This window comes from Pelodiscus sinensis, chromosome 8 (assembly GCF_049634645.1).
Source record: "Pelodiscus sinensis isolate JC-2024 chromosome 8, ASM4963464v1, whole genome shotgun sequence".
NCBI classification, from domain to species: Eukaryota; Metazoa; Chordata; order Testudines; family Trionychidae; genus Pelodiscus; species Pelodiscus sinensis.
In genome coordinates this window covers 25,174,166-25,200,376 of record NC_134718.1, presented here as the reverse complement: position 1 = coordinate 25,200,376, position 26,211 = coordinate 25,174,166, and the positions used below count along the sequence as shown (strand labels likewise).

General features: G+C 47.4%; 1 protein-coding gene across 5 annotated transcripts in view; it reads right to left on the bottom strand.

The window, feature by feature from the left end:
- Nucleotides 1-26,211, bottom strand: part of LOC102451283 (solute carrier family 22 member 15-like) — a 78,705-nt gene that overhangs the window by 36,372 nt on the left and 16,122 nt on the right. For 3 of the 5 annotated variants that reach the window (XM_075934904.1, XM_075934906.1, XM_075934905.1), the window contains 2 exons: nt 6,857-6,989; nt 159-323 (listed from right to left, as the gene is read on the bottom strand). In XM_075934904.1, coding sequence (XP_075791019.1) covers nt 159-323; nt 6,857-6,989 — 298 coding nt within the window. Of the gene's footprint in view, nt 1-158; nt 324-6,856; nt 6,990-14,058; nt 14,275-26,211 lie in introns of those variants that run through there. The other 2 variants (XM_075934903.1, XM_075934902.1) reach the window with 1 other exon arrangement.

The following is a 26,211-nucleotide window of genomic DNA, read 5'->3' as shown; positions in this document are numbered from 1 at the left end:
TAGGCAATTTGAGAAGAATACTGCATTTATCTGACTTAGTATTGTCTTTATGTTGTACTAAAATAAATTCATAATTTTAAAATTATTTCTAAAATTACAGGAATTTTCAAAAAAGACAAAACTCTGTGCAATGTATTAACATTATTTTTAAATCTTACCTGTTAATGCCCAGAAAGACTTTCCTACATATTCTTGTGTCAAGACAAAGGACACTAGAGACATTCCACCATTCATAATACCAACAATAAAGCGTGACACTGCAAAAATTTCATAACTTGGAGAAAATGCTGTGACATAGCCAAAAATGACATCAAAGAGCAGACCTGCACAAAACAGAGCACAAAAATTTGATCTATCAGTCTTCTCAAGTAGTATACATTCTAAAAAGAGAAAAGGAAGGCAAGAACTGGACTGAATTACTTACCATAATAAGTATTCTAAAGGTATCAACTCTGTGGACGTACACATTTGGAGTTACAAACATCTTGGGTAATAAAGACTCCAAGGGGTACCAAATTGTTAGTATCTATTACCTTATCTCCAAGTCACACCCCTGAGATTTGTAAAAACCAAGAATGGAGATCTACACAAGGAAACTTACCTTTAGAAAATACTATAAATGAATACTAGACCCTTCAACTGAAAGTACAATTGCAAAATAGAAGGCCATTACATGAAAAAAAATTAGTAGTCCGGTGGCACCTTAGAAACTATCAAATATATAGGATCGTGAGCTTTCATGGGTAAAACTCACTTCATATTATTATCCGTTATCTATATTATGAAGTGGGTTTTACCATGAAAGCTCACGATTCTATATACTTGTTAGTCTCTAAGGTGCTACTCATTGTTTTTAAAATAACAGGCTAGCATGGCTAACCTTCTGAGACTTTGGGCCATTACATTAGTTATCCATTGTCATCTGAAGAATAAGTCCAGGTCAATTTACTCCCAACAACACTCCTATCAGTAAGAATTACTGATAACTAGATAATCAGACTGAATAACAATAATTCAGCTATGACATCATAATCACATAACTTCACAGTATTCTAAAATAAACTACTGTTAACTAATTTCAAGTGTAAGAAAATTACAATCTACAGAAAATGATAATTCTACAACTACACTTCTTCCTTCAAAGCTAAGTACAACCACTGACCTACAATATTCACTTTTGAACTTTAGAGCTGAAGGGATGCTTCATAACCTGAAAATCAGGAAATGGAACTGATAGGCTACAATGGGCACAACTGATTTATATCATACAAAGGTTTAAAATGCAAAGAGAAAGATACAACTGTGCCTTAAGAATCTCTTAATGCCAGCAGGCATATACAAATATATACAATTTTAAACCAAGTCTGGCAGAAGAAGTTACTCACCAGGTGCAGTAACGAATGTTCTTCAAGATTTGTCCCCCTGTGGGTACTCCACTCAGGTCTCAGTGTATCCTCATGCCAGGGATTGGAGATTTTTGCAGAGCAGCGCTCTTCGCACCTAGTGTCTCGCCCCCCTGCCATTTGTGGAGTGTGTGTGCGGTGCAAGTCCTGTCTGTTCCTTTTCTACCTGAAGTCCATGGAGACTCCAAGCAGAGGGGAGGATGGGAGGATAGTGGAGCACCCACAGGGGGACACATCTCAAAAAAACATAAATTACTGCATCTGGTGAGTAACTTCTTCAGTGAGTGGTGTCCCTGTGGATGCTCCGCCCAGGTGACTCCATAGCAGTACCCACCCGATGGAGGTGGGCATTGGAGTCTTTTTAAGTCGAAGAAGAAAGGACTGCATCTGCTAGAGATATGGAGGGTATTGGCCCTTTCTGTAGCGCCCTACAAATGTCTACCAATGGTACATTGTTCAAGAAGGCCATTAGAGTGGCCATCACACATATGGAGTGAACCCTGATGGGTTGTAGTGGCTGTTTACCCCTAAGTTCATAAATGGCTCGTATGCAGCCTGCAATCCACTTGGATAGGCAGTATGCCAAAACTGTTGTTCCTGTGCATGGTCCTGACCACACCACAAAGAGTCTGTCTGATTTCCTGGTTGCTCTAGTTTTAGATAGAATGCAATTACCTTCCTTGCATCCAGAGTATGTAATCTAGCCTCCTTGGGGGAGGCATAAGGTTCAGGGAAATAGGCAGATAAGTAAATGGGTTCATTTACATGGAAGTCAGATATAACCCTAGGGAGAAACTTGGGGTGAAGTCTAAGCATGGCTTTATCCCTGGTAAAGGTAGTGAAAGGTGGGTCTGCCATGAGGGCTGTGATTTCTCCTACCCTTCTTGCTGATGTTATTGCCACTATGAATGCCACCTTCATAGACAGGTATTGTGGTGGCGTAGTGGCTAATGACTCAAAAGGTGGCCTAGTGAGCATGTCAAGGACCAAATTCAGGTCCCACAATGGCACCAGGGAAGCAGAGGTTTGGACACATTTTCTGTAAGTCTCTGAGAAAACGCTTCACCATGGGATGTGCAGAGGGAGAAGCCGTCTATCGGATAATGGAAGGCCGTGATTGCCCCCAAGTGGCTTTGGACAGAGCTGATGGAAAAGCCCATGTTGCTAAGGTCCACGAGGCAGTCGAGTAAGGTAGGTATAGGGACTGTAGTAGGATGCAAATTGTGCACTGTGCACCATTGTTGAAAACATGTCCATTTGTTTTGATAGGTGCTTCTCATGGAGGGACATTGACTATTTAGTAGGACTTGTTGGACTCTGTCCGAACAGGTGAGTCCTTCATTTTGGAACCATGAAGAAGCCATGCCGTAAGTTTCAGAGTTTTGATGTTGAGGTGGCATGTGGTGCCGTTGTGCTGTGTAAGGAGGTTCGGCACCACCAGGAGAGGGATGGGTTATCTATCTCCACTACCTGTTGATAAGGGAATGAGGGTTGTCTCAGCCAGGCTGGGGCTATTAGGATTACTGTGGCCAGATCGAACCGAATCTTGTTGATCACTCTAGTGATAAGAGGAACTGGTGAAAAGCGTAGAGTAGGAGAGCTGTCCAGCGAATGGTGAAGGCGCCCCCTTGTGACCTCTTGCCCAATCCTGCCCGGGAGCAGAATCTGTGGCATTTGCTATTTTGAGGTGTTGCAAAAAGGTCTATAGTCAGAAAGCCCCATTTGCGGAAGACTGAGAGGAAGATATTGATACTGATCTCCCACTCCTGCTGATCTGAGTAATGTCTGCTCAGTTTGTCGGCTCTCACGTTCTGTTGTCCCGGTATATACATGGCTGTTGGTGTATCAGGAACCAAATAACTCCAGTTCCAAAATCTGATTGCTTCAGCACATAGGGAGTGTGACTGGGCACTCCCCTGCTGATTGACATAAAACATAGAAGGTGTGTTGTCCGTGAGGACACAAATAATTCTGCCCTTTATCGGAGAAGGAAATGGGTGCAAGCCCTGCAAATGCCACTGAATTCCAGGATATTGATGTGGAAGTGTCTCTTGTGTTGGGCCCACGTACCCTGTATTGATACTGCACCATAACGGCCCCCCTAGCCCATGAGTGATGCATCTGTCAGTATAGTGACTGAGGGGTCTGGCCAGCGTAAGGGTATGCCAGCAAGCAGATTCACTGGAGATGTCCACCACTCTAGAGATTGCAGTGCTGGTAGAGGAAGCATGAGATGCCTTGTGAGGCTGTGTCGGGTTGGTATATAGTTGATTACGAGCCAATGTTGAAGGCATCTCATGTGTAGCCTTGTGAATAGTACTTTCTGTAAGCCATATGTCCCAACAATTGGAAGCATGTCCAGACCGTGGAGAAGGGAGTCTGCTTGACCTGTTGAACGAGGTCACGGATCACCTCAAACCTTGGCAACAGGAGATAGGCTATTGCAGTGACCAAGTCTAGTAATGTCCCAATAAATTCTATGCTTTGCGCAGGCTGTATGGTGGATTTTTGTATATTGATAACAGGCCAAGTTGGGAAAAACATTCTCTGGTAACCACTGTCATGATGATAGTTTGCTGATAGGTAGGGCCCTTGAGGAAAGTAGTAACTATGGCTAGCGTCTTTGAAAATATGCGAGGGGCTTAGAGAGGACAAAGGGGAGAACTCTGTACTGATAGTGATCTTGGCAGACAACAAATCTGAGAAATCTGTGAGATCGATGGATAGTTACATGAAAATTTGCGTCTTGGAGGTCAAGGGCTGAGACCCAGTCCCCTTCATCCAGTGTAGGTATGATGGTTTCCAGGGTCACCATCCTAAATCTTATATTGGGAATGAACTTGTTGAGTTTTATGAGATAGAGGATCGGTCTCCATCCACCTGTTTTTTTGGCTATGAGGAAATAATTGGATTATAACCCCCTCCCTCGGAATTCTTTGGTGAGGGGTTCTATTGCCCCTGAGACGAGTAATTTTTGCACATCAGCCCGTAGTAGGGGCTCGTGAGAGGAATCCCTGAAAAGGGACAGGATAGGGGGTTGGATAGGGGGCATGGATGTGAAGGGGATTGCGTAACCTGCCTTGATAATTTCTAGGACCAATTTGTCTGTGGTAATTTGGGCCCATTGTTGGTAGAAAGGTCTCATGCAACGATGGAAGATGACACTGGAATACACTGGTAGTGTGGGGTGGTCGCTCAGACCCCCGACCAAAGCTTCAAATTTGTTGTTTGTTGAAGGTGGACTGATTCATGGAGGAGTGGTTTTGCTGAGTGCTTCTCCTGTTAGATCGTTGCTTAGGCCTGTTATCATATGGCCCCTGCTTCTGCCTGTAGTAATTGTAATTATAGTCCCTAGGTCTTTGGTAGGGAGTATATTTGTATTTTCTTATTGGGTGGGGTGTACATCCCAAGCATGCGGAGTATCGTGCAGGAGTCCTTCATTGAGTGTAGGATCTCGTCTATGTTGTTAGCAAATAGTTGTTTTCTGTCAAAGGGGAGATCCTCCACTTTATCTTGAAGTTCTCTTGGGACCCCTGATTATTGCAGCCATGGGGCCCTATGCATTACAGTGGCTGTGACTGTGGTTCTAGCCGCAATGTCTGTAACATCCATAGTGGCCTGGAGAGCAGTTTTAGCTATTGAATAACCCTCCTTGATAACGGATTGGAGGTGAGGCTGTTTATTATCAGGGAGGTCCCTGTAGCAGGTCTTCTAACTTGGCATAATTGGAGTAGTCATAATTGGCCAGAAGGACTGTATAATTCAATATATGGAACTGAAGTGTGGCCAAAGAGTACACTTGGTGGCAAAAAGTGTCAAGCTGTTTGTGTTCTTTGTCACGGGGCATAGATTTAAATTGTGGGTTCTTCGCCTTGTGATTAACTGAGTCCACCACCAGAGTTTGGCTGGGAGTGTACAAAAAGAAAAGTCCATGTGGGCATGGGAGGAATGTGGTTGGTACCCTTGCTGTGCATACCAAAGGGCCCACTGAGGCCGGAATTGATGTGATGGATACATCCATGGCTGGTTGGACCACATGGGATGCTGTTGGTCTCTGTATGAATGCCAGGAAGACAGTGATAGAGAAGGAGAGGAGTGGCCTGACGAGAACCTGCTCCTATGCCTGCTACCATACTCGGATCTTGGGGATATTGGTGTAGACAGGGGAGGGGCAGCCGGTGGCATAATAGTATGCCCCTCTGTTGTAGAGCGTGGCAAGCAAGCTGCGGCTCTTATGTCAGGCTGAGATTTTGTAAATGCTGTATTTTTCACAGCACTTTTTTATGCTGCAGTGCCAAGGGGTGATCAAGGTCACTTTGCCCCGTTTGTTCAGGCACTGAGGGAGAGCTCACAGGAGCTGATGGTGGAAGCATATGCAGCTTCCCTGGGGCTGCTGCCTCACTGGTGCCGGTCGGAGCAGCAAGCTTAGACTCTGCCTCAGCTCTCCTGGCTGAGGCTGATTTATGTTTCTCTGTGGTGCAATAGACTGATGGCACTGGGGAACGCAATGCTCTGGGCCACGCTGATAAGGAGCGTGCCAGGGAAGCCCTTGCGGCTTGAGAGCCTTTGGGAGGTGAGGAAGCTGCCCTGTCAGAAGGCTTTTGCTATCCCCATGACTCCTTTGGTTTGTCCCTTGATGTTTTAAGAGACTTTTCCCAGAGTAAAGTTTTAAGCCGCATTTCGCAGTCTTTTCTGGCCCTAGCCATTATATTCAGGTAACGAGGGCACTTATGTTCTGGGTGAGACTCCCCTAGGCATTTGACACAGGAGGTATGGCCATCCAAGGTAGGCACCATGTCTCTGCAGGAATCACATTTTTTAAAGTCGGGGGAACCCGACATACTGAAGAGAAAAAAAGCCACCACTGCCGCCGTGGCAACTGCCATTTTTTTTCTTTTAGCATTCCAAACACTGAAACGAGCTATAACTGACTAAACTAGGAGGTAAAAACCCTAAAATTACTTGTAAAATTCTTATTTCCTGTCAGGAAGAAGAACGCTGCTCTGAACTCTGTCTTCAGCCAAGGATGGTTGAAAAGGATCTGACGGGACTTGCGCCACATGCAAACTCCACAAACGGGTGGGGGGTTAGGGGACTGGAAGCCACTAGGTGCACAGGCGTGGCACGAGGGGCACTCCTTTGCAAAAATCTCCAATCTCCAACACGAGGACACACTGAGACCTAAGTGGAGCACCCACGGGGACACCACTCACAGAAGAACAAGCATTACAATCAACACAATACAATACAAGCGTTCTTCGGAAATACTCTTGTTCCCATCAAGGAAATGGGCTTTTAGACGAAAAGTATGATGAAATGCATATATTGTGTAGTCTCAATGGAAAAGTATTAAATACTTTTATTCTGGTCCTCATTTCCTTCAGATGTGAACATCCAGATATTATGACCAAGTAGAAAATGTATAAGATATAATGGCTTTACTTTGATCTTACCTGACATGTACACTGGTTTCCTGCCCAATTTATCAGACAATGGTCCAAAAAATATATTTCCAATAAGCAATCCAGCAAAATACAAGGATGATGCAAGGTTTACTTTATAGGCTTCATGTTTGATTAAGTACCACTGTTGAAAATAAAGTTAAACAGTAATATAGAATTATTGGCGTCTTTAAAATATTTAAAAAATTATAATACTTTTACAACTATGGACTATCTCTTGCCTTTATTCCATATTCTGATCTGGAATTCTGTTTAACAGAGTTTTGTTAAAGCTCCATTTCAGTTTATGGTCCAAAAACTTTTTAAAATTACATACTTCAGTCAAGAAGTTTCATTACAATATGATTCTCATGCTACCTTTCAATGATGAAGCACATAGAAATGCAGCACAACAAACTTTGGCCCACCAACAGCAACAAAGTCAAAGTTATTAGAAATAGGAAATACTGATTTTTTAACAGCATGAACTAGAAATCTCTAGTCTTGTTTCTGAAGCACAGTGTGGCAGGGTCAGTCCCACATTCCTACAGTCTAGAAGTCAGTATATGGCTCACTCGCCTTGGTTTGAGATTTGTTGTCTCCCTGTAGTCTTTTAAAAAGGTCGATGCTGTTCTCTTGGTTCCTCCGGTGTGTCTCTCTCTCTCCAAATTCCTCCTTTACTCTCCAATACTCCTTCACAGCTCTCCAAACACCTTCTCAATTCTCTCCACACTCTCATAACTCTCCCAACTCCTTCTCAGCTCTCTCTCCCCTCACCCACAGGGAGGGTTCTTAAATAGGCCTCCAGGCAGCCCCAATTAGTTTCAGCTGGGCCTTAATTGATTTGCAGCCGCCCTGTCTCAGCTACCCCTAATTAGCCAGGATTGCAGGATCCCATTCCATCAAGCTCTTTAATCTGCTGTATCACCCCTGCTTTGTCACATATCCACCTCCCCTGCTCAACACTATGGGGTTGGGCTTCTTGGGACAGCAGGCAGTGCACCCTCGATAAGCCATCGGCGTTGCCATGCTTGGCTCCGGCCCTATATTTCACTTGGAAGTGGAATGGTTGCAGGGACAGGAACCACCGTGTTACTCTCACATTCTTGTCTTTATTCTGGTGCATCCATTGTAGGGGCATGTGGTCTGTGACGAGGGTGAATTGTCTTCCGAGCAGGTAGTATCGTAGGCTCTCCACAGCCCACTTTACTGCAAGGCACTCCTTCTCCATGATAGCATAGTTTCGTTCTGTTGGAAGGAGCTTCCGACTTAGGTATAGTACAGGATACTCTTCTTCTTTGACCGTTTGGGACAATACCACACCTAATCCGACTTCTGAGGCGTCGGTCTGTAGTATTAACTCTCTCTCAAAATCTGGGGCTATGAGCACTGGGTCACTGCACAGGGCTGATTTTAAGTTGATGAATGCACAGTCTGCTGCTGGAGTCCATTTCACCACATCTGGGCCCCGGGCTCTCGTTAAGTCTGTCGGGACATGCCCTTGAAGCAAAATGGGGGATAAACCTCCAGTAATACCCCACTAGTCCCAAGAACGCCCGGACCTGTTTCTTACGTACAGGCCGGGGCCAGTTCTGTATTGCAGCCCCTTTATTCAATTAGGGTTTCACTAAGCCTCTCCCTACTATGTATCCCAGGTATTTGGCCTCTCTAGTTCTATTGTACATTTTGCCGGGTTTGCAGTTAGGTCAGCTTCCATTAAGGTGTCCAGTACAGCCGCCACCTTCTCTAAATGTGGGTCCCAATCCGGAGTGTGGATGATGACATCATCAAGATAAGCAGCTGCATATGTACAGTGAGGGCGCAGTAGCTTGTCCATAAGTTGCTGGAAAGTTGCAGGGGCCCCATATAATCCAAACGGGAGGACGGTGTACTGATATAGGCCCTTGGGGGTGGCAAAGGATGTCTTCTCTATGGCTTCCCTGGCCAACTGAATTTGCCAGTAACCCTTGGTCAGGTTGAGGGTGGACAAAAACTGAGCCTTTCCCAGCTGATCAATGAGCTCATCTATTTGCGGCATGGGGTATGCATCAAACTTTGACACCTCATTCAACTTCCAGAAATCATTGCAAAAATGGAGGCTGTCATCAGGTTTAGGCACTAAGACAATGGGCTGGACCATTGGCTGTGGGATTCCTCAATGACACCTAGTTTTAGCATATTCCTTACTTCTTTTTATACCTCCTTTCACTTTGCTTCTGGGATTCGGTAGGGCCTGACATTCACTCTTACGCCTGGGTCCGTGACTATATGGTGCTCAACTTCAATGGTCCAGCCAGGCTCTGTTGAGAACACATCTGAGTGTCGCTTCAGCATTGCAAGAACCTCTCCCCTCTGGCCCGGGGTTAATTCTGGGGAGATCTCCACCTGTCCCTGTTGGCTTTCATTCAGTATTGCTGCCCCCAGGGTGGCCAGCTCCACCTCCCTGTCTCGCCATGGTTTGAGCAGGTTAATATGGTAGATTTGTTCCAGTTTCTGGCAACCCGGTTGCCGCACCTTATAACCTACCTCCCCTATGACCTCAACCACTTCATAGGGTCCCTGCCACCTGGCAAGGAGCTTGCTCTCTGCTGTTGGGACCAGCACCACTACCCAATCGCCAACCTGGAATTTCTGGACCGTCGCCCGACGGTTGTAGTAGGTTTGCTGAGCCTGCTGGGCTTTTTCTAGGTGCTCTCTTACAATGGGAGTTATCTGCGCGATCCTGTCCTTCATCTGCAGGCCGTTCTCTACAATATTGCGTCCGTGGTTTGTCTGCTCCTCCCAGGTCTCTTTGGCAAGGTCTAGAAGGCCCCCGGGGTTTCGTCCATATAGCGGTTCAAATGGGAAAAACCTGTGGATGCCTGTGGTATTTCTCGTATGGCAAACATGAGATATGGGAGTAGGTCATCCCAATCTTTCCCGTCCCAACTCACTACCATCTGGATCATGTCCTTGAGGGTGTGGTTGAACCGCTCGACGAGGCCATCCATCTGCGGGTGGTATACTGATGTCCTCAGAGCCCGTATGTGGAGTAGTGCACGCAGGTCTTTCATTAACTTAGACACAAAGGGAGTACCCTGATAGGTTAGGCTCTCCTTAGGTATCCCCACCCTCGAGAAGATTTGATCTAACTCCCTTGCTATTGTCTTAGAATGGGCATTTCTCAGGGGTACTGCCTCAGGGTATCGGGTAGCGTAGTCCAGGACCACTAATATGTTCTGGTGTCCTTGGGCTGACTTTTCTAATGGGCCCACTAGGTCCATAGTGATGCGTTCAAAAGGGACCTCAATAATAGGCAGGGGTATCCGTGGGGGGGCATGAAGCTGGCATTCGGGGCAAGAGGCACAATACCGCCGAACCTACATATATACCCCGGGCCAATAGAACCTTCGTAAAATCTGATCTAGGGTCTTCTCAACTCCTAGGTGACCCCCAAATAAATGACTGTGTGCTAGGTCCAGCATGGCTCGCCAGTGATTGAGGCACCAAGAGCTGCTCCACCTCCTGTCCTGGGCCTGGCAACACTCAGTACATTAGATCCCTCTTGATAATGTAATAGGGTCTAGGACAGTGTTTCCCAATTGGTGCTCCGCGGAACCCTGGGGTTCTGCGAGGAGCCGGCGCTCCCCCACCCCCTCTGAAAAAGAGAAAGAGAAAGAGAGAGAGAGAGAGAGAGCTGGCTAGCCAGCAGAGGCATGGGTGGCGAGTTGTGTGGGCTTGTGGTGCCCATGTTCCAGGAATATTTGGAGCTGGAGCTGGAGCTGGAGCTGGAGCTGGAGCTGGAGCTGGAGCTGGAGCTGGAGCTGGACCCGACCCCTCCCACCCGCATCCTCCCACCCCAGCCCCAGAGCGTCTCTCCCCCGTCCCCGGACCCATCCCTGCCATGCGCAACCTTCTCTGAGCTCCCCATGGCTGGCTGCTGCTGCCCTGTGCAGCGTGCTCAAACCAGTGAGTGGAGAGACGCCCGGACATGACGTAACGTCACGGCCTGGGATTTTAAATTTGCTGGGCATTGTGTTGCGCCGCATGGCTGAGTTGCGGGTTCGGAGTCCAGGGACAGACCACAGACTCTGGCCCCACAAAGTGGAAGGCAGAAGGTACGGTAGAGGAAGGGGAAAGGGGAAAGGGGAAAGTGAAAGGAAGGGGCTTGTGCAGAGGGAAAGGGGAAGGGCTGGGAGAGGAAGGTTCTTGTGCGGAGGCAGAGGGGAAGGGGAAGGCACCAAAGGGACAGGTGGAGGAGAGACAAATGCCAGGGGGCCAAGCACAGACAATGAGGAAAAGGGCAGGAAGGGAGAGGTGTCAGTGGGAGGGGGACAGGGTGATGCTGGGAGGGGAGAAGGTAAGGGCATTGGGGGCTAGAGGGGTATGGGGAGGTGCTGGGAGAAGGCTTGAAAGAAGGGGTGGGCATGAGGAAGGCTGGGATGGAGCAAGTCATGTGAGAGGGCAGAGGGGCATGAGGGAAATGGGGGCAGAAAGTGGTGAGGGGTGGGCATCAGGGAAAAATGGAGCAAAGGGGGCAGGGGAAGTGAGGGAAGGGGGAGGCACCAGGAGGGTGCAGGGGTAAGAGAAGGTGCAGGTGCCAGGGGATTCTGGGGGTGAAGCAGAAGGGCAAACACCTGCAGTGGAGGGACCACCATCAGAGGAGAGATGCAGGGCAGGTTTGTAGAGGGAGGTGTTAGAAGAGGGGATGAGGAGGGGTAGCTCACATGATCAGAGTGAGGCTACTGGAGAAGTGGGCACAGGAAGGAGAGAAGGGCTGGTGGAGGGGGGGCAGGTTGCAGGAGGGCTGAGGACAGTGAGAAGAGCAGGAGTCAGGACAGCAGAGGAGGGTGAGGAGTGGGGGGGGGGGGAGAGCAGCAGGCACCAGGGGAGCTGATGGAGCAAGGGGAGGAGACATGGCAGCAGAGGGAAAAGGCAGAGGTTTAAAAATATTTATTAATAACTTGGGTGGCACATCCAAAGAAGCCACATGAACTCAATACTGGTGCACAACACAAAATTCATTTTACTCATGTGAGAAAACTCTTAGGCTATGTCTACACTGGTTGTTTCTTGCGCAAGAACATCTTGCGCAAGTGTTCTTCTGCAAGAACACATCCACTCTTCCATGTGCGAGCTGTGCTTTTGCACGAGAGCATCTATGGCAGTGTGGACACTCTCTTTCCCAAGAAAGTGCCGATGGCCATTTTAGCCATAGGGCTTTCTTGCTCAAGAAATTCATGTTGCCTATCTACACTGGCTTCTTGCACAAGAATAGTTGCTCAAAAGGGCTTATTCCTAAGTGGGAGCATCGTAGTTCTTGCGGAAGAAGCCCTGATTTCATACATGAGAATGTTAGTGTACTTGCACAAGAACACATGGCCAGTGTAGACAGGCAGCAAATTTTTGTGCAAGAACGGCCGCTTTAACGCAAGATCGTGCCAATGTAGACACAGCCAAGGGGAGGGAGGAAGGCAGGAGCAGGGAATCAGCACTGGCTCAGCATGTCCACATGGTTTGGGGGAAGGTGCAGGGAAATTGAGCTCAGCTGGGTTGCAGAGTGGGGAGGTCTGGGGGGCTGGGCTGGGCTAGGCTGGGCTGTGGGGTGGGGTGTGTGTGTGGAGCTCAGAGCTCAGTTTGACTGCAGGAGGAGGGAGGTCCGGGAACCGGGGCTAGACTCAAGGGAGGGAGGGACAGGGAATCGGCTCTTGGCTCAGCAGTTTTGCGGGGCTCGGAGGAGGTGCAGGGAAATGGGGCTCAGCTGTGCTGTGGGGGAGGCATGCAGGGAACCAGTGCAGGGCTCAGTTGGGCTGAGGTGGATGGGGTAGGGCATACCGAACAGATGGGCAGCTCAGCTGGGCTGTGAGGGGCTGCAGGGAACTGGTGCTGCACTCCCTTGGATTGTGAGGGATGGTTTTGGGGGAAGTGCAGGGAACCAGCAGGGGTGAGCAACTTAGTTTGGTTGCAGGGGATAGAGGTGCAAAGAAGCCTAGTGGGGAAGGCGGGGGGTGGGGGGGGGGGAGACCAGGAGCCCTGAAATGACCTCTCCTGGTCCAAAAATTCCTCATCTGGGAACAGTCAGGTCTAGAGGGTGCCAGATCAGGGAGGTCCAACTCCTACCCAAGTCCCTTCCTCGCACCCTCCCTCGTAGCCAGACACCCTACATCCAGCCTGCTTCTGCACCCTACCTACCACCCAGACCTTGTCCCCTTCCGCCCCCCAGCTCCCTCCCAGATCCTGCACCCCATCCCTATCCTTGGCAGCCCTGCCATCCACCCTAGCACCGCCCTGACCCCAGCACCTTGCCTCACACTCAGCACCACTCTGGCCCTGGCCCTGGCCCCAGCACCCTGCCATCCACGCTAGCACCCAGCAGCACCCTGTTCCTTGTCCCAGCACCCTGCCAGTCACCCTAGTGCCCAGCAGGACCATGTCCCTGACCCCAGCACCCTGCCATCTGCCTGCCCCAGCACCTTGCCCCTGCACCCTGCCACCTGAGCCAGCATCCTTCTACCCAGCAGCACCCTCTCCCCAGCCCCAGGACCTGCTTTATCACCCCTGCTCTGTCACAACAGGCTTACAATAGTTATACTATTAAAATCATTTTGACAGCTTAAAATTGAAAGATAACAAAACATGTTTACGAGGAACAAAGCAATCTAAGATATTCTTTACTTGACTATTGTCTTGGTATGAACAATGTTTCTCAGACCACAAAAGGTCAATCGAGCCCTTTCTTGTAGTGCACAGAATGAAGCACTGAAACCAAAAACAGAAGGTTTTGATAAAATGTAAATTAGGAAGGTGATGTAAGAGATTCGTTCTCTCATAAGACCATAACATAAGAATGGACATACTGGGTCAAAACAAAGGTCCATCTAGCTCAGTATCCTATCTTCCAACAGAGGCCAATGCCAAATTCCCCAGAGGGAGGGAACAGAACATGTAATCATCATGTGATCCCTCCCCTGTCATCCACTTCCAGCCTCTTACGAACAGAGGCTATGGACACCATTCCTACCCATGCTGGCTAATAACCGGGGCTTGACAAATGGCGGTGAAAGCCACTTGCCAGCCCCGCACTGCGCAAAAGCCACATTGTACATGCATGCACCACCAGTAAACTGGGTGCGCAGCTGAAATCTACTCACCATGGGTGAGTAGATTCTATAGTCTGTCGAGCCCTGCTAATAAACATTCATGAACCTAGCCTCCATGAAGAAGAAATTACTCACCCTGTGCAGTAACGATGGTTCTTCGAGATGCGTGTCCCGTGGGTGCTCCACTATAGGTGTCGGGCTTGTCCCTGCGCCGCAGATCGGAGAACTTTTGTAGCCGTAGTCTGCTGGACTGCGCATGCGCGAAGCGCGGCTAGTGCCTTTTCGCGCCGTTAGCATCCGCGCGGTCCGGCTCCCGCCAGTTCCTCCCGATCCTCTTGATCTGAAAGACAAAAATAAGAATTCCGAAGAGGGGAGGAGGGCGGGTCGTGGAGCACCCACGGGACACGCATCTCGAAGAACCATCGTTACTGCACAGGATGAGTAACTTCTTCTTTGAGCAGTGTCCCATGGGTGCTCCACTATAGGTGACTTTGCAGCAGTAGCCCCTGAAAGGAGTGGGGTTTGGAGCTATCGTGCTGCGGCTGTGGACAACACCGCTGTTGCCACTGCCCCATCTGGAAGGTGAAGATTGGGGATTGCATAGTGTTTGGCAAAGGTGAAGTTTGACGACCATGTGGCAGCCCTGCAGATGTCTTTTAGCGGGACGCCTTTCAAGAATGCAGTTGATGTAGCAACTGCGCATGTTGAATGCGCTGTCGGTTTTTGCAATAGAACGGTTGGCTGTAGACACGAATAGCGTTTTTGTCTTCCTGATGGACCTAGTCCTCTCTATGTAGAAGGCCAGGGCACGTCTGACATCCAGAGTGTGTAACCGAGCTTGCTCTGCCGAGACATGGGGCTTTGGGTAGAAAGTGGGAAGTACTATCAGCTCATTTATATGAAATCGTGAATTCACTTTCGGAAGGAAAGTGGGTTGAGGGCATAAAATGACTCCTTGATCGGTAAACACTGTGTATGGGGGTAAAGCCAATAAGGCAGCCAGCTCACTAACCCATCTTGCAGAGGTTATCGCAATGAGAAAAGTAACCTTCATTGTGAGAGTGCGCAGGTCACATGTGGCTAAGGGCTCAAAGGGTTTATGCGTTAACGTGTTAAGAACTAGCTCTAAATCCCATGGTTGCGCTGGGTGCGTGCGGTGTGGAAAAAGATTAGCCAAGCCTTTCGTGAAGCACTGCATCATCGGGTGAGAGAAAACTGAATAACCATCCACAGTGTGGTGTAACGCAGTGATTGTGGCAATATGCACTCTGATGGAGGCACAGGTGAGAAAAGAGTTCTTGAGCTGCACGAGGTAGTCTAGGATACGGTGAATGGGTGTGGAGTAGGGGTCCAGGCATGCCAATGAGCACCATGCAGAAAACCGTGTCCATTTGTGAAGGTAGGTGGATCTTGTGGATAATTTTCTGCTATGTAGAAGAATGTGTTTGATCTCTTGCGAACAGATCATTTCTGTTTGTTGGAACCAACTAGGAACCATGCAGTCAGTGCCAGAAGCTCGATCTGGGGGTGGAATAGCCGTTGATTGTTCTGGAAAAGAAGGTCGTGCCTCTTGGGCAGAGGGAATGGATGACGTGCTGACATTTGATGGAGGTAAGGAAACCACGTTTGCCTTGGCCAAAAGGGAGCTATCAGGATTACCGTGGCTTTGTCCATTAGTATCTTCTCTAGTACTCTGGGGATTAGAAGCGTGGGAGGGAACGCATACAGCAGTTGATGGCTCCAATCGTAAATGAAAGCATCTCCCTTGGAGCTCCGTCCCATTCCTGCCCTTGAACGCTACTGGGGACATTTGGCATTCATGCGGGTCGCAAACAGGTCCACTGTCGGAAATCCCCACGCACGGAATATGGTTGAGAGAACATCCGGGTGAAGCTCCCATTCGTGCTTCCCAGAAAAGTGCCTCCTCAGTGCATCGGCCATAGTGTTCTGTTGACCGGGTAAGTATTCTGCAATCAGGGAGATCTTGTGGTAGATGCACCAACTCTATAAAGCAATCGCCTCGGCACAAAGCAACCGGGATTGGGCCCCGCCCTGCCTGTTTATATAGTATACTGTAGTCATGTTGTCGGTAAGAATTCAGATGGTTTGAGCACGAATATTTGGGAGAAAGTGACGACAGGCGTTGTGCACAGCTCGCAGCTCTAGGAAATTGATATGCATCATCGACTCCGGCGGGGACCAAAGTCCTTGCACTTGATTGTGCTCCAGATGTGCGCCCCAGCCTAGTAAAGATGCATCGGTGGTCAGCTGTCTTGTTGGCGATGAAATGGGACACCCGACATCAGATTTTTGGGAACTGTCCACCAAACTAAAGAATTTCTGATGTGCGTGGGAATTGATACTCGTTTGTGAACGTCCCGGACCTCTGGAGCGTAAACCGTAGCTATCCAGTGCTGGAGACAACGAAAGTGAAGTCTCGCATGCTCGACGACATATGTCGTGGCTGCCATGTGTCCCAAAAGCCGAAGACATTGTAGGACCGAGGGCTTGGGACTGGTAGTGATGGCCTGTATGAGATCTTGTATTGCCTGGAATCTGGTTAATGGTAAGAGAGCACGAGTGGTGGTTGAGTCGAGTTGTGCGCCTATGAATTGTATCGATTGGTGTGGCGTCATGGCCGACTTTGGGATGTTGATGATCAGGCCCAAGGTTTCAAAAACTGCTTTTGTGAGGTGTGTGATGCGCAGCGCCTCTGCCGCTGAAGACGCTCTGATTAGGCAGTCATCCAGGTAAGGGAATATTATGACACCGAGGCGACGTAGGTAAGCTGTTACTACTGCCAGCGTCTTGGAGAAAACCCTGGGCACCGATGAGAGACCGAAGGGCAGGACCCTGTATTGGAAATGGCCTACGCCTAATTGAAAACATAGAAATCGTCTTTGAGCCAGGTGTATCGTTACATGGAAGTAGGCGTCCTGTAGATCAAGGGACGTGTATCAATCTCCGCTGTGAAGGCCTGGAATGATAGTGGCTAGGGTAACCATCCTGAAGCGGTACCTCCGCAGATATCGATTTAGTCCTCTGAGGTCGAGGATCGGTCTCCGTCCACCTGATTTTTTCTCTGTTAGAAAATATCTGGAATAGAACCCCCGTCCCCTGAACTCTTTTGGTACTGTTTCTATTGCTCCGATGGTGAGGAGTCGATCGACCTCTTGTTGTAAGAGAGTCTCGTGAGATGGGTCCCTGAAAAGAGACGGGATCGGGGGGTTGAAAGGGGCTAAAGTGGTGAATGGACTGGTATGCCCTAGCGTGATCGTTTGCAGCACCCATCTGTCGGTGGTGATGTGAGACCACCGGTGTTGAAAGGGTTTCAGGCAATGGTGGAATAATGCCAGTGGAGGGTCGGGATGGGTGTTCAGTGGAATGATGCACAGTCCCTGGACCGAGATGTCAAACTTGTTGCTTGGTATTAAGACCTCAAGCAAAAACATCTGTCCGTCTACTTTTCTGCTGGCACTGCCGGCTGCGTTGCTGGTCCTGATGCCTGTATTGAGATGGTTGGAAGGTAAACGGTCTTTGCCTCTGATACAGAGTGTCTCTCTTCCTACGAAAGGGAGGCATATACATCCCTAAAGTCTTGAGTGTGGTTCTTGAATCTTTACCCAAATGAAGCACCTGATCGGTTTTGTTAGAGAAAAGATTCTGCCTATCGAAGGGTAGGTCCTGGACTTTGGCAAGAAGGTCTTTAGGAACTGCTGCCAGGTGCAGCAGAGAAGCCCTGTGCATAACCACGGATGTGGCTGTGGTACGAGCTGCAGTGTCTGCCGTGTCCAAAGCTATGTGGAGAGCTGTTCTGGAAGCCGCATAGCCTTCTTGGACTACTGATTTGAGGACCTCCCTCTTGCTCTCGGGTAGATGCTCCAGAAGGGGCGCTAATTTGGCGTAGTTATCAAAGCTATTCCACGCTATTAGCTAATCATAATTTGCCATACGGAGCGTAAGGGTAGCAGACGAGTAGACCTTTCGTCCGAAGAGGTCTAGCTGTTTCATGTCCCTGTCCGGCATATTCGATCTTTGCTGCGGGCCCCTTATTCTCTGCTGGGCTGCATCGGCAACTAGAGAATTCGGTTGGGGATGGGAAAAAAGAAACTCCATCCCTTTGGCCGGAACATAATATTTTTTGTCTGCTTTTTTGTTAGTGGCCGGTGTAGAAGCCGGCAACTGCCATATATCATCAACAATCTCAAGAATGGCATCATCCAGGGGAAGAGCCACCTTGGCCTGATGTGAAAGGTGAAGGTTCCTGAGGAGATGATGGGACTTCTGTTGGACTTCTGCAATTTGCACATTCTGTGACGCCGCCACTCTCCTGAAAAGGTCCTGAAATTATCGGAAATCATCTGACGGTGATGTGTCTTCCTGGAATACTGCATCATCCAGCGAGGAAGAGGATTTATCGGTGGGAGAACCATCTTGAGGCTGGTCCTGAATGGTATGTTGTTGTAGGGCCTGTGGCTTGGGTGGTTGGGGAGGCGGGATACCCGATGGAGTTGGTGGTCTGGTTGCTGATGGTAAGGGTTGACACTCCCTGCTGGGTGGTGTGTGCGACCGATGTGGAGAGTACGATATTGACGAAAGTCGTGTAGAAGAGTGAGAATAATGCCTGTAATAACGGTGGTGCTCCGGTGACCCATGGTAATATCAAGATCGATGAGGTGATCTGCTATAGTAGCAGGCCCTGTGGGAGGTATAGTACCCATAGCGACCAGAGACTGATGGAGACCTAGGAGACCGGGACCGTTCCCTGGATCTCGGAGCTGGTGAAGGTGATTGGCGATAATGGCGCCTTGGCGAGATACGTGGAGAGCGGTAGACCCTCTGCGCATGTCTCACGGATTGGGCTGAGAGTCCTGATGAAGGAGAAGGCGGTTCCAGTGAGAATTGGATGTTTTCAGGTGTGGGAGAAGGTGTAATGATTCTCCGAGACCTTTGATGAGTGGTTGTAGCGGTCTGTCCCACAGAGGGTCGTGAAGGCTGTGCATATAATTCAGTCGGTGCCCGCGGTGCCGCGTCGGAAGGCGGGGAGCGTTGTGGAAGAGCAGACTCCCGAATCGGGGTGAGTTCCCACACTGAAGGGTCACTCGGTGCCGGCGAGTTACTCAGTGCCGGTGAAGGGCATGGTGCCGAGAGGCGACACGGTGCCAGCGGCGCACTCCGTGCCGGAGGTTCACTCGGTGCCAAGGTGGGAGCCGGTGCCGTAAGAGCAGTCTGTTCCTGGATCGCTTCTGGTGCCGCAGCGGAGGGTGTTCTCGGTGCCACATGTAACGTTGGCGCCGGGGAAGGCTTCAGCGCCGACGAGGACTTAGGCGCCAGAATAGTTGCGGGCTGCGGAGCCAAAGTGCTGCGGTAGACAGGATACTGGGCTAGATGGACCTTTGGTCTGACCCAGTACGGCCGTTCTTATGGCAGTGCTTCGCCTTAGAAGGGCCATGCACGCCCGAGGTGCACGGTTTGTCCCCCACGCTAACACGCATTGGGGGAAGGGAACAAGAAGGCGATGGTCTTCTCTTCGCCTTCTTTGGGGACAGCTTGGCTGAGGGAGCAGGAAGGGATCCGGGAGTTGCTCCATCTTGTGGCTGTGATGCCCTATCGAAGAGGACCATTTTAAGCCTCATGTCCCTGTCCTTCCTCGCTCTCGCGGTGAGTTTGGAGCAGTGAGGACACTTCTGGGGTATGTGTCCCTCACCCAGGCACCTGATGCAGAGAACGTGACCGTCAGAGGCAGGTATTGCTTCCCGGCATGAGCTGCACTTTTTAAATCCAGGCGAACCCGGCATGGTCGCCCCTGTCTTCCTCTGACGGGAGTCAGGGGGAAAACTATTTACAGATAACTTGAGGAAAATATATATTTTTTTTAAAACTAGAACGACTACGACTAATAACTAACTATAGTAACTGGAAAGAACTAACTATGAACTAATTTAACTAAATCTAATGAGTTCTTCCTCTCTCAGTCTGACAGGGTCTGAGGAGAAACGGTATTCCGTCCACAGCCGAGGACGGTCAGGAGGAACTGGCGGGAGCCGGACCGCGCAAACGCTAACGGCGCGAAAAGGCACGAGCCGCGCTTCGCGCATGCGCAGTCCGGCAGACTACGGCTACGAAAGTTCTCCGATCTGTGGCGCTGGGACAAGCCCGACACCTATAGTGGAGCACCCACGGGACACTGCCCGAAGAAGAATTTATCTAGTTCTTTTTTGAACCCTGTTCAGAGTCCTGGCCTTCACAACATCTCATGGTAAGGAGTTTCACCAGTTGACTATGCGCTGAGTGAAGAAAAACTTTTAACTTCATTTGGTGACCTCATGGAAAAAAAATTTGAGAACCAATAACCCACATCATTCAATTTTGTAGAGGCTGAACAGAATTTATTTCTTCTTGCTTTGCACTAAATAAAAAGCTTTGGGTGAGATGGTACTGCAAAATATGATCCACTTTTTATCTCCTCTGTTAGCACAACAGATTGTGCTAAAGAAGGAGCCAGACTTCCTAATTTACATTTTTGTGTGTATTTATTTCAATTATGTTAATTTAAAAACAAACATCTAAATACTTGATTACTCCTATGAAGTTATCCAGACAATAGGGTAAATTCACATTTGGACACTGAATATATACTAATCTGTTAAAAAAATATTTTTATCTAAGATGTCCTAATTACTGAGAGCCATTAGATGGCCTACATCAGGGGTTCTCAACCTATGACTGGTGATATCATGGAAGATCACAAAGAAGTTTTAGGAAGCCTGTAAGCCACCCTGTTTCTCCCTATTTTTCACTTTGATTTAATATATACACACGGATATTCTCTAGCCCTTAAGGATGCAGCAATAACCTAGAAAATGTACACCAACCATAAACTGAAGCAGTGATACGAGTCAGACTCTACAGCCTGCCTGCAAGAGCAACTGTAAAAGGTATGAACTATACCTTTCATCTTGGCCATGGCCCACTGAGCTCTGTAATCATACTGTAATCATAGAATTGGACTTTTTTCCAATATACCACAGAATTCAACATTTCATTCTTTTATTTTAGTCAAGAGCACAACATTTTGTTTTGGTCCCTCTGCCAAAATGCAAAATGAGTTTTCTTGCCTCTGCATTTTCAGCTTGCCATTGAGGGGAAGATATTTAGGTTAGAGTGCATGCCTCCGGCACTGTTCCATACTACTTCAAAAGAATGGTGGCAGTAGCTGACAAAAGATTCAGGGGCATATAAATATCCACTACAACAGGGAGGGCGAGATATCTCTCACGGGCTGCATCCGGCCCACCATGCCACCAGATCCAGCCCGTGGACCACCCTGCCAGGACCCTCAGGCACACTGCAGCCACTGTTTTAAGCAGAGTGCTACTCCCTGTGACTCTGCTCTGGAGGGAGGGGAAGGCTTCGTGTGATCTCCCTGACCCCAGCCCAATCTCTCAGCTCCTATTGGCTGGAAACAACCAGCTTAAGCCTCTCCCCCGTTGTGGAGCTGATAGCCACATGGAGGGAACAGCCAGCAGTTTTAAGTGATCTGGGGCTGCAGCAGACAGGGAGCACAGCTTGTCTTGGGTGTGCTGCCGGGCTGGTGCCTCTGGCACCCCTGTCACTCCCACATGCCAACATTCTCCCCTAGGTCACCATACAAACCATCTGCACCCCACTGCCCCAGATCACAACTCCTTCCCAGACCCTAAATACGCCTTCCTACACCCTTCCACAGGACAAAATCCTCTCCTGTACCTATATTCCCTCCCTCCTTGACCTATCACCCCAATTCTGTGACCTAAGCCACAACCCCCTCCTTTACCTCACACCATCTCCTGTACCCCAGTATCTTACCCCATACTCTTCTGCACCCAACCTCCACCCTAGACCCTGTACCTCCTCCACAGAAAAGTACAGCCCTTGACCACTTTTCAAAATCTTGGAGTGGCCCTCCTCCAAAAATTATTGTCCACCCCTGTACTAGGAGAGGACAGCATCAGTTGAAGTCTAAACAAACACCTTTCCAAAATAATCCACTGAATTCTTCAATCAAAAATTTACAAAATCAGATGTATGGCAATTCTATAACTATCAAAACTCTCAGAATTATACTGTGTGTCATCATAAATAACAAGAGCCAACAAGCCTCATAACTAGGGAACCACCAATTGTTCCCTCGTTCTCAGGTATTAGGATCAGTTACTGCTACTCCAATCAAAGCACTGTGGTCTTCAATATCAGTCAGTAAGATGACAAATTAATGACATGTCTGCAGATGTCTGATAAATGTTTAGACACCAGTAGTTATCAACACAGCTGAATGAAACTTTCAATATTTGTCCAATATGAACAGGAAGGATCCATACACATGGGCTACGTCTACACTGCCATCCCTTCCGGAAAAGGGATGCTAATGTAGCATGTTGGAATAGGCAAATCCGCGGGGGATTTAAATATCCCCCGTGGCATTTGCATTAACATGGCTGCCGCTTTTTTCCAGCTTGGGGAAAAGCCGGAGAAAAGCGCCAGTCTAGACGTTATTCTCCGGAAAATAAAGCCTTTTCCGGATGATTTCTTATTCCTACTTTCAAAAGTAGGAAGAAGAAATCCTTGAAAGTAGGAATAAGAAATTCTCCGGAAAAGGCTTTATTTTCCGGAGAATAACGTCTAGACTGGCGCTTTTCTCCGGCTTATCCCCAAGCTGGAAAAAAGCGGCAGCCATGTTAATGCAAATGCCGCGGGGGATATTTAAATCCCCCGCGGATTTGCCTATTCCAAAGTCTACATTAGCATCCCTTTTCCGGAAAGGGGTGCCAATGCAGACACAGCCATGGACTTTCTATTTTGCTATCCACAGAGAATGCACTGCATAGGAAAAAATATCTTGAAGCTTTCCTGCAATACTTGCAGTTGGGACCAATTGCAATATTCAACACTGATGATGTCAGAAATATCACAGGAAAACACTTTGGCTTTATGTCTAGAATGGCATACCAAGCCATTGGAACATACTGATCAATTCAAGGGGATGCTTTGGCAGCAAAGAGAATGGCAACAAAATTGAAATCGGGTATTTAGAAGAGGCTTTTAAAGGTATGAACTTTACAACCTCTTAATCATATTAGGTAAATAAACAAGCACTCAAATTGAGACGCTCTTCTTCAACAAAGAAGCTTGTTGGTTTTCATGCTGAACTTTTGAATCTCTTGTCTGAGCTCAGAGAATACCGTTTTCCTTTTTCAATTTGGCTCTGCCTTGCTGAATAATTTACATGTCAGCATTAAATTATTCTGACCACTTCTTTCCAGGAATGGACCATGACGGGGGTTCTTAAACTGGTTATTCCACAAGCCTGGCATGGGGGTGAATGATTGAGGATTCATAACTCTTGGGAGGTTGCAACCACCTTGTACTTCCCATATTGCTAAATGAGAAGAAAGGCCCTGGGTTAAAGGTTGCCATACCAAGCCAAGTTTGAGAAACACTGACCTACATAAGTTGTGCTGGTGTATCAAGCCCAAATCATACTGATCTAGTGGTGTCCACATACCTAATACCTTTACCACAGTTAGCACAAACTGATGTAGTTGTCAGTCTCTCTGAGATATCAAACTAAACAGGCATGGAAATGAACTATCCTCTCATCCCTACACATGAACTCTTGAGGACATAGTTAAAACAAATTGAAGAGGAGTGTGAGGAAACATGAATATCATAGAAGATGCTTGATATCTGACAGTGAGAAAACAAATATGGAACTCCAAGATGCCATTTTAACACATTCATATTTCATGTCTGTACTACACTTTAAGGAAACTGAGCAGCCACTACAAATTAACAATAAAATATCCCATGGCCACCCCCAAAGGATCTACACAATAAAGTCCTAGCATCTTCTGCAAAACGGATTACAAATACAGTTACTGTTGCTCATGTAACAGCAGGTTTGGCACGCTGCTCATGCTCTGATCGCACTGCAGTGCCGTGCCGGGCAAAAAATCTACTCGCCATGGGTGAGTAGATTGCTCTAAAATTGTCGAGCCCTGCTCATGATGTCTACTACTATATATTTGAGAGAGACAGAATCATAGACAAACTATTTGTTCAAGAACTACTCCTAAAAAGTAGGAGCTAGGACCACCAAATTCGGTACACAGCTTCCTCATATCATAACTTAAAGCAGTGCAAGGGTTTGGTTGTGTTAAGAAAATGGGATATGCCTGGAATGCGATTGCTTCTCAGAAAACCATACACAAAAGTGATAGAATCCCCAAGCAGGTGAAAGGGGCTGGCTAGGTTCCCTCCCCCTCCATGACTACCCCAGCCCTAAGTGTCCCACCCACTTGGTACCTTTTAAGGTTGAAGATCCCTCCCTGATTCAGATGGGAGCATTGCTGGCTGTTCCTCTTCCTCAGGGAGAGAGGGGAAAGTGAACAATTTGCTGCATTTCTCCCTCTGGCTAGGGAGCACAGGGGGCAGATGAACCTGGACCTGCACCAGCAATTACCCCTTAGCAGCCATGAAGAGGCACTTCTCATCTGGCCCCAAGCTGCTATGGTGAGGACTGGAATAGTCCTCTCTCCCTGGGAGAGCCTGCATAATGAACCCCTCATCCCCAGCCCCAGGCCAGAGCAATGATTTAAATGAAGCATCTACATTTTCATTTTATTTTCCAAAAAAAAACCAAAACCCAAAAACAAATTGAGTTAAGGACCTGAGAAATGCTGGGTAAATCTTCTAGTCTAAGATAAATTGATAACAGTTCAGTATTATTTTCCAAGTGAGTTGACAACACTTGTAAAAATGACCTGAACACAACAAAATTGGGAAAAAAAATAATTAAAAGTAAAAAAGCTTAAAAGCTGAAAAAAAAAAAAAAAATGCTAAACCAGATTTACCCAGCATTGCTAGGGTCCTTAAATAAGTTTTGTTTTCCTTAATTTAAATAATTTTTCTAAGATGGGGTTGGGAATAAGGGGTTCAGTGTACATGCTGCTCCAGGGACAAAGGATTTCCCCAGCTCTCTCTCACAACCCGAGCTTGGGACCACATGAGAAGTACCTCTCCATGATCGCTGCAGCACATAGACACAAACACAGACAAACTCTCCGAAATATAAGATAAATAGCTGTTCCTTTCTCCACCCCTGCCTCCTGCTGACCCAATGGGGATAGAGCTGTCCAGGCTCACATCTCTGGCCACTTATTGCTCCCTATGGTCATTCTACAGTATAACTCCCTCCTACCAGACCTCTCCCTTTCCATTTTTTGAGAAACAATTGAATTCCAGGCACATCTCATTGTCTTGACACAACCAAGCCCTGACTTTGCTTTAAAGTTACAATAAGAGAAAGCTGCATACAAATTTGATGATCCTAGTTCTTACCATTTAGGATGCGTTCTTGAACAAACGGACTCAAAGACAAATGGATGGACAGACAGACACACATTTCTAAAATATAAGACCAAGTCTTCTTTTACATAGTAAAAACATACTATCAAAACATCAAGAAATGCATTTGAAATCCAAAAATCTAAAATGAATCAAGTAGTTATAAATGATGCTTGTTTAGCTGACTTCTAGATAACAATTACCGTAGTTAAGTACAAAGCCTGAGAAAAGCTAAAAACACTGCCAAATCTTATTTATATGGCAACAAACTACTGGGACAGCCATATAAAACTAGACAGCCCTTCAACTCCCATTAACGGTATGTTTATACTGCAAACAGATTATGTAACTGATGAAATAACTCTGTATTTATCAAAAAGCTTGCAGAATGAGTGGTCCTGTAGCACCTTAGAGGCTAACCAAAAATATAGATAGTATCACGAGCTTTCAAGGGCACAACCCACTTCTTCATATGACAAATAATTCTGTAATTATGGATGAGAAAATATCTTCATTTCACTTCCCTAACTCAAACCTTTAACTTTTGGGGTGAAAACTAGTTTTCTATAGTTTCTCGTCCTTACTCTCAGAACATTTTGAGATAGTTTGGAGAAAGACAGGAAATATGTCTATACTAATTCATTTTCAGACCATTCTTACATAAATATAAGTCAAAACAGTTTCTTTTTAAAACCTCAGAACTTACCAAGGACTCAGTCATCTTCAGTAAGAACATATGTTTTTAAAGTGTTTGAAGTACTTTAGTTTAGAAATAATGAAATTATAAATGTGAATTGCCATGTGCAATACTGTTCATGAGTTTTCAGTAGCGTTTTAAACAATGCAATGAGGCACAATGCTCCAAATAATCATATGCATTTGCATATGTGCATCTTAAATATC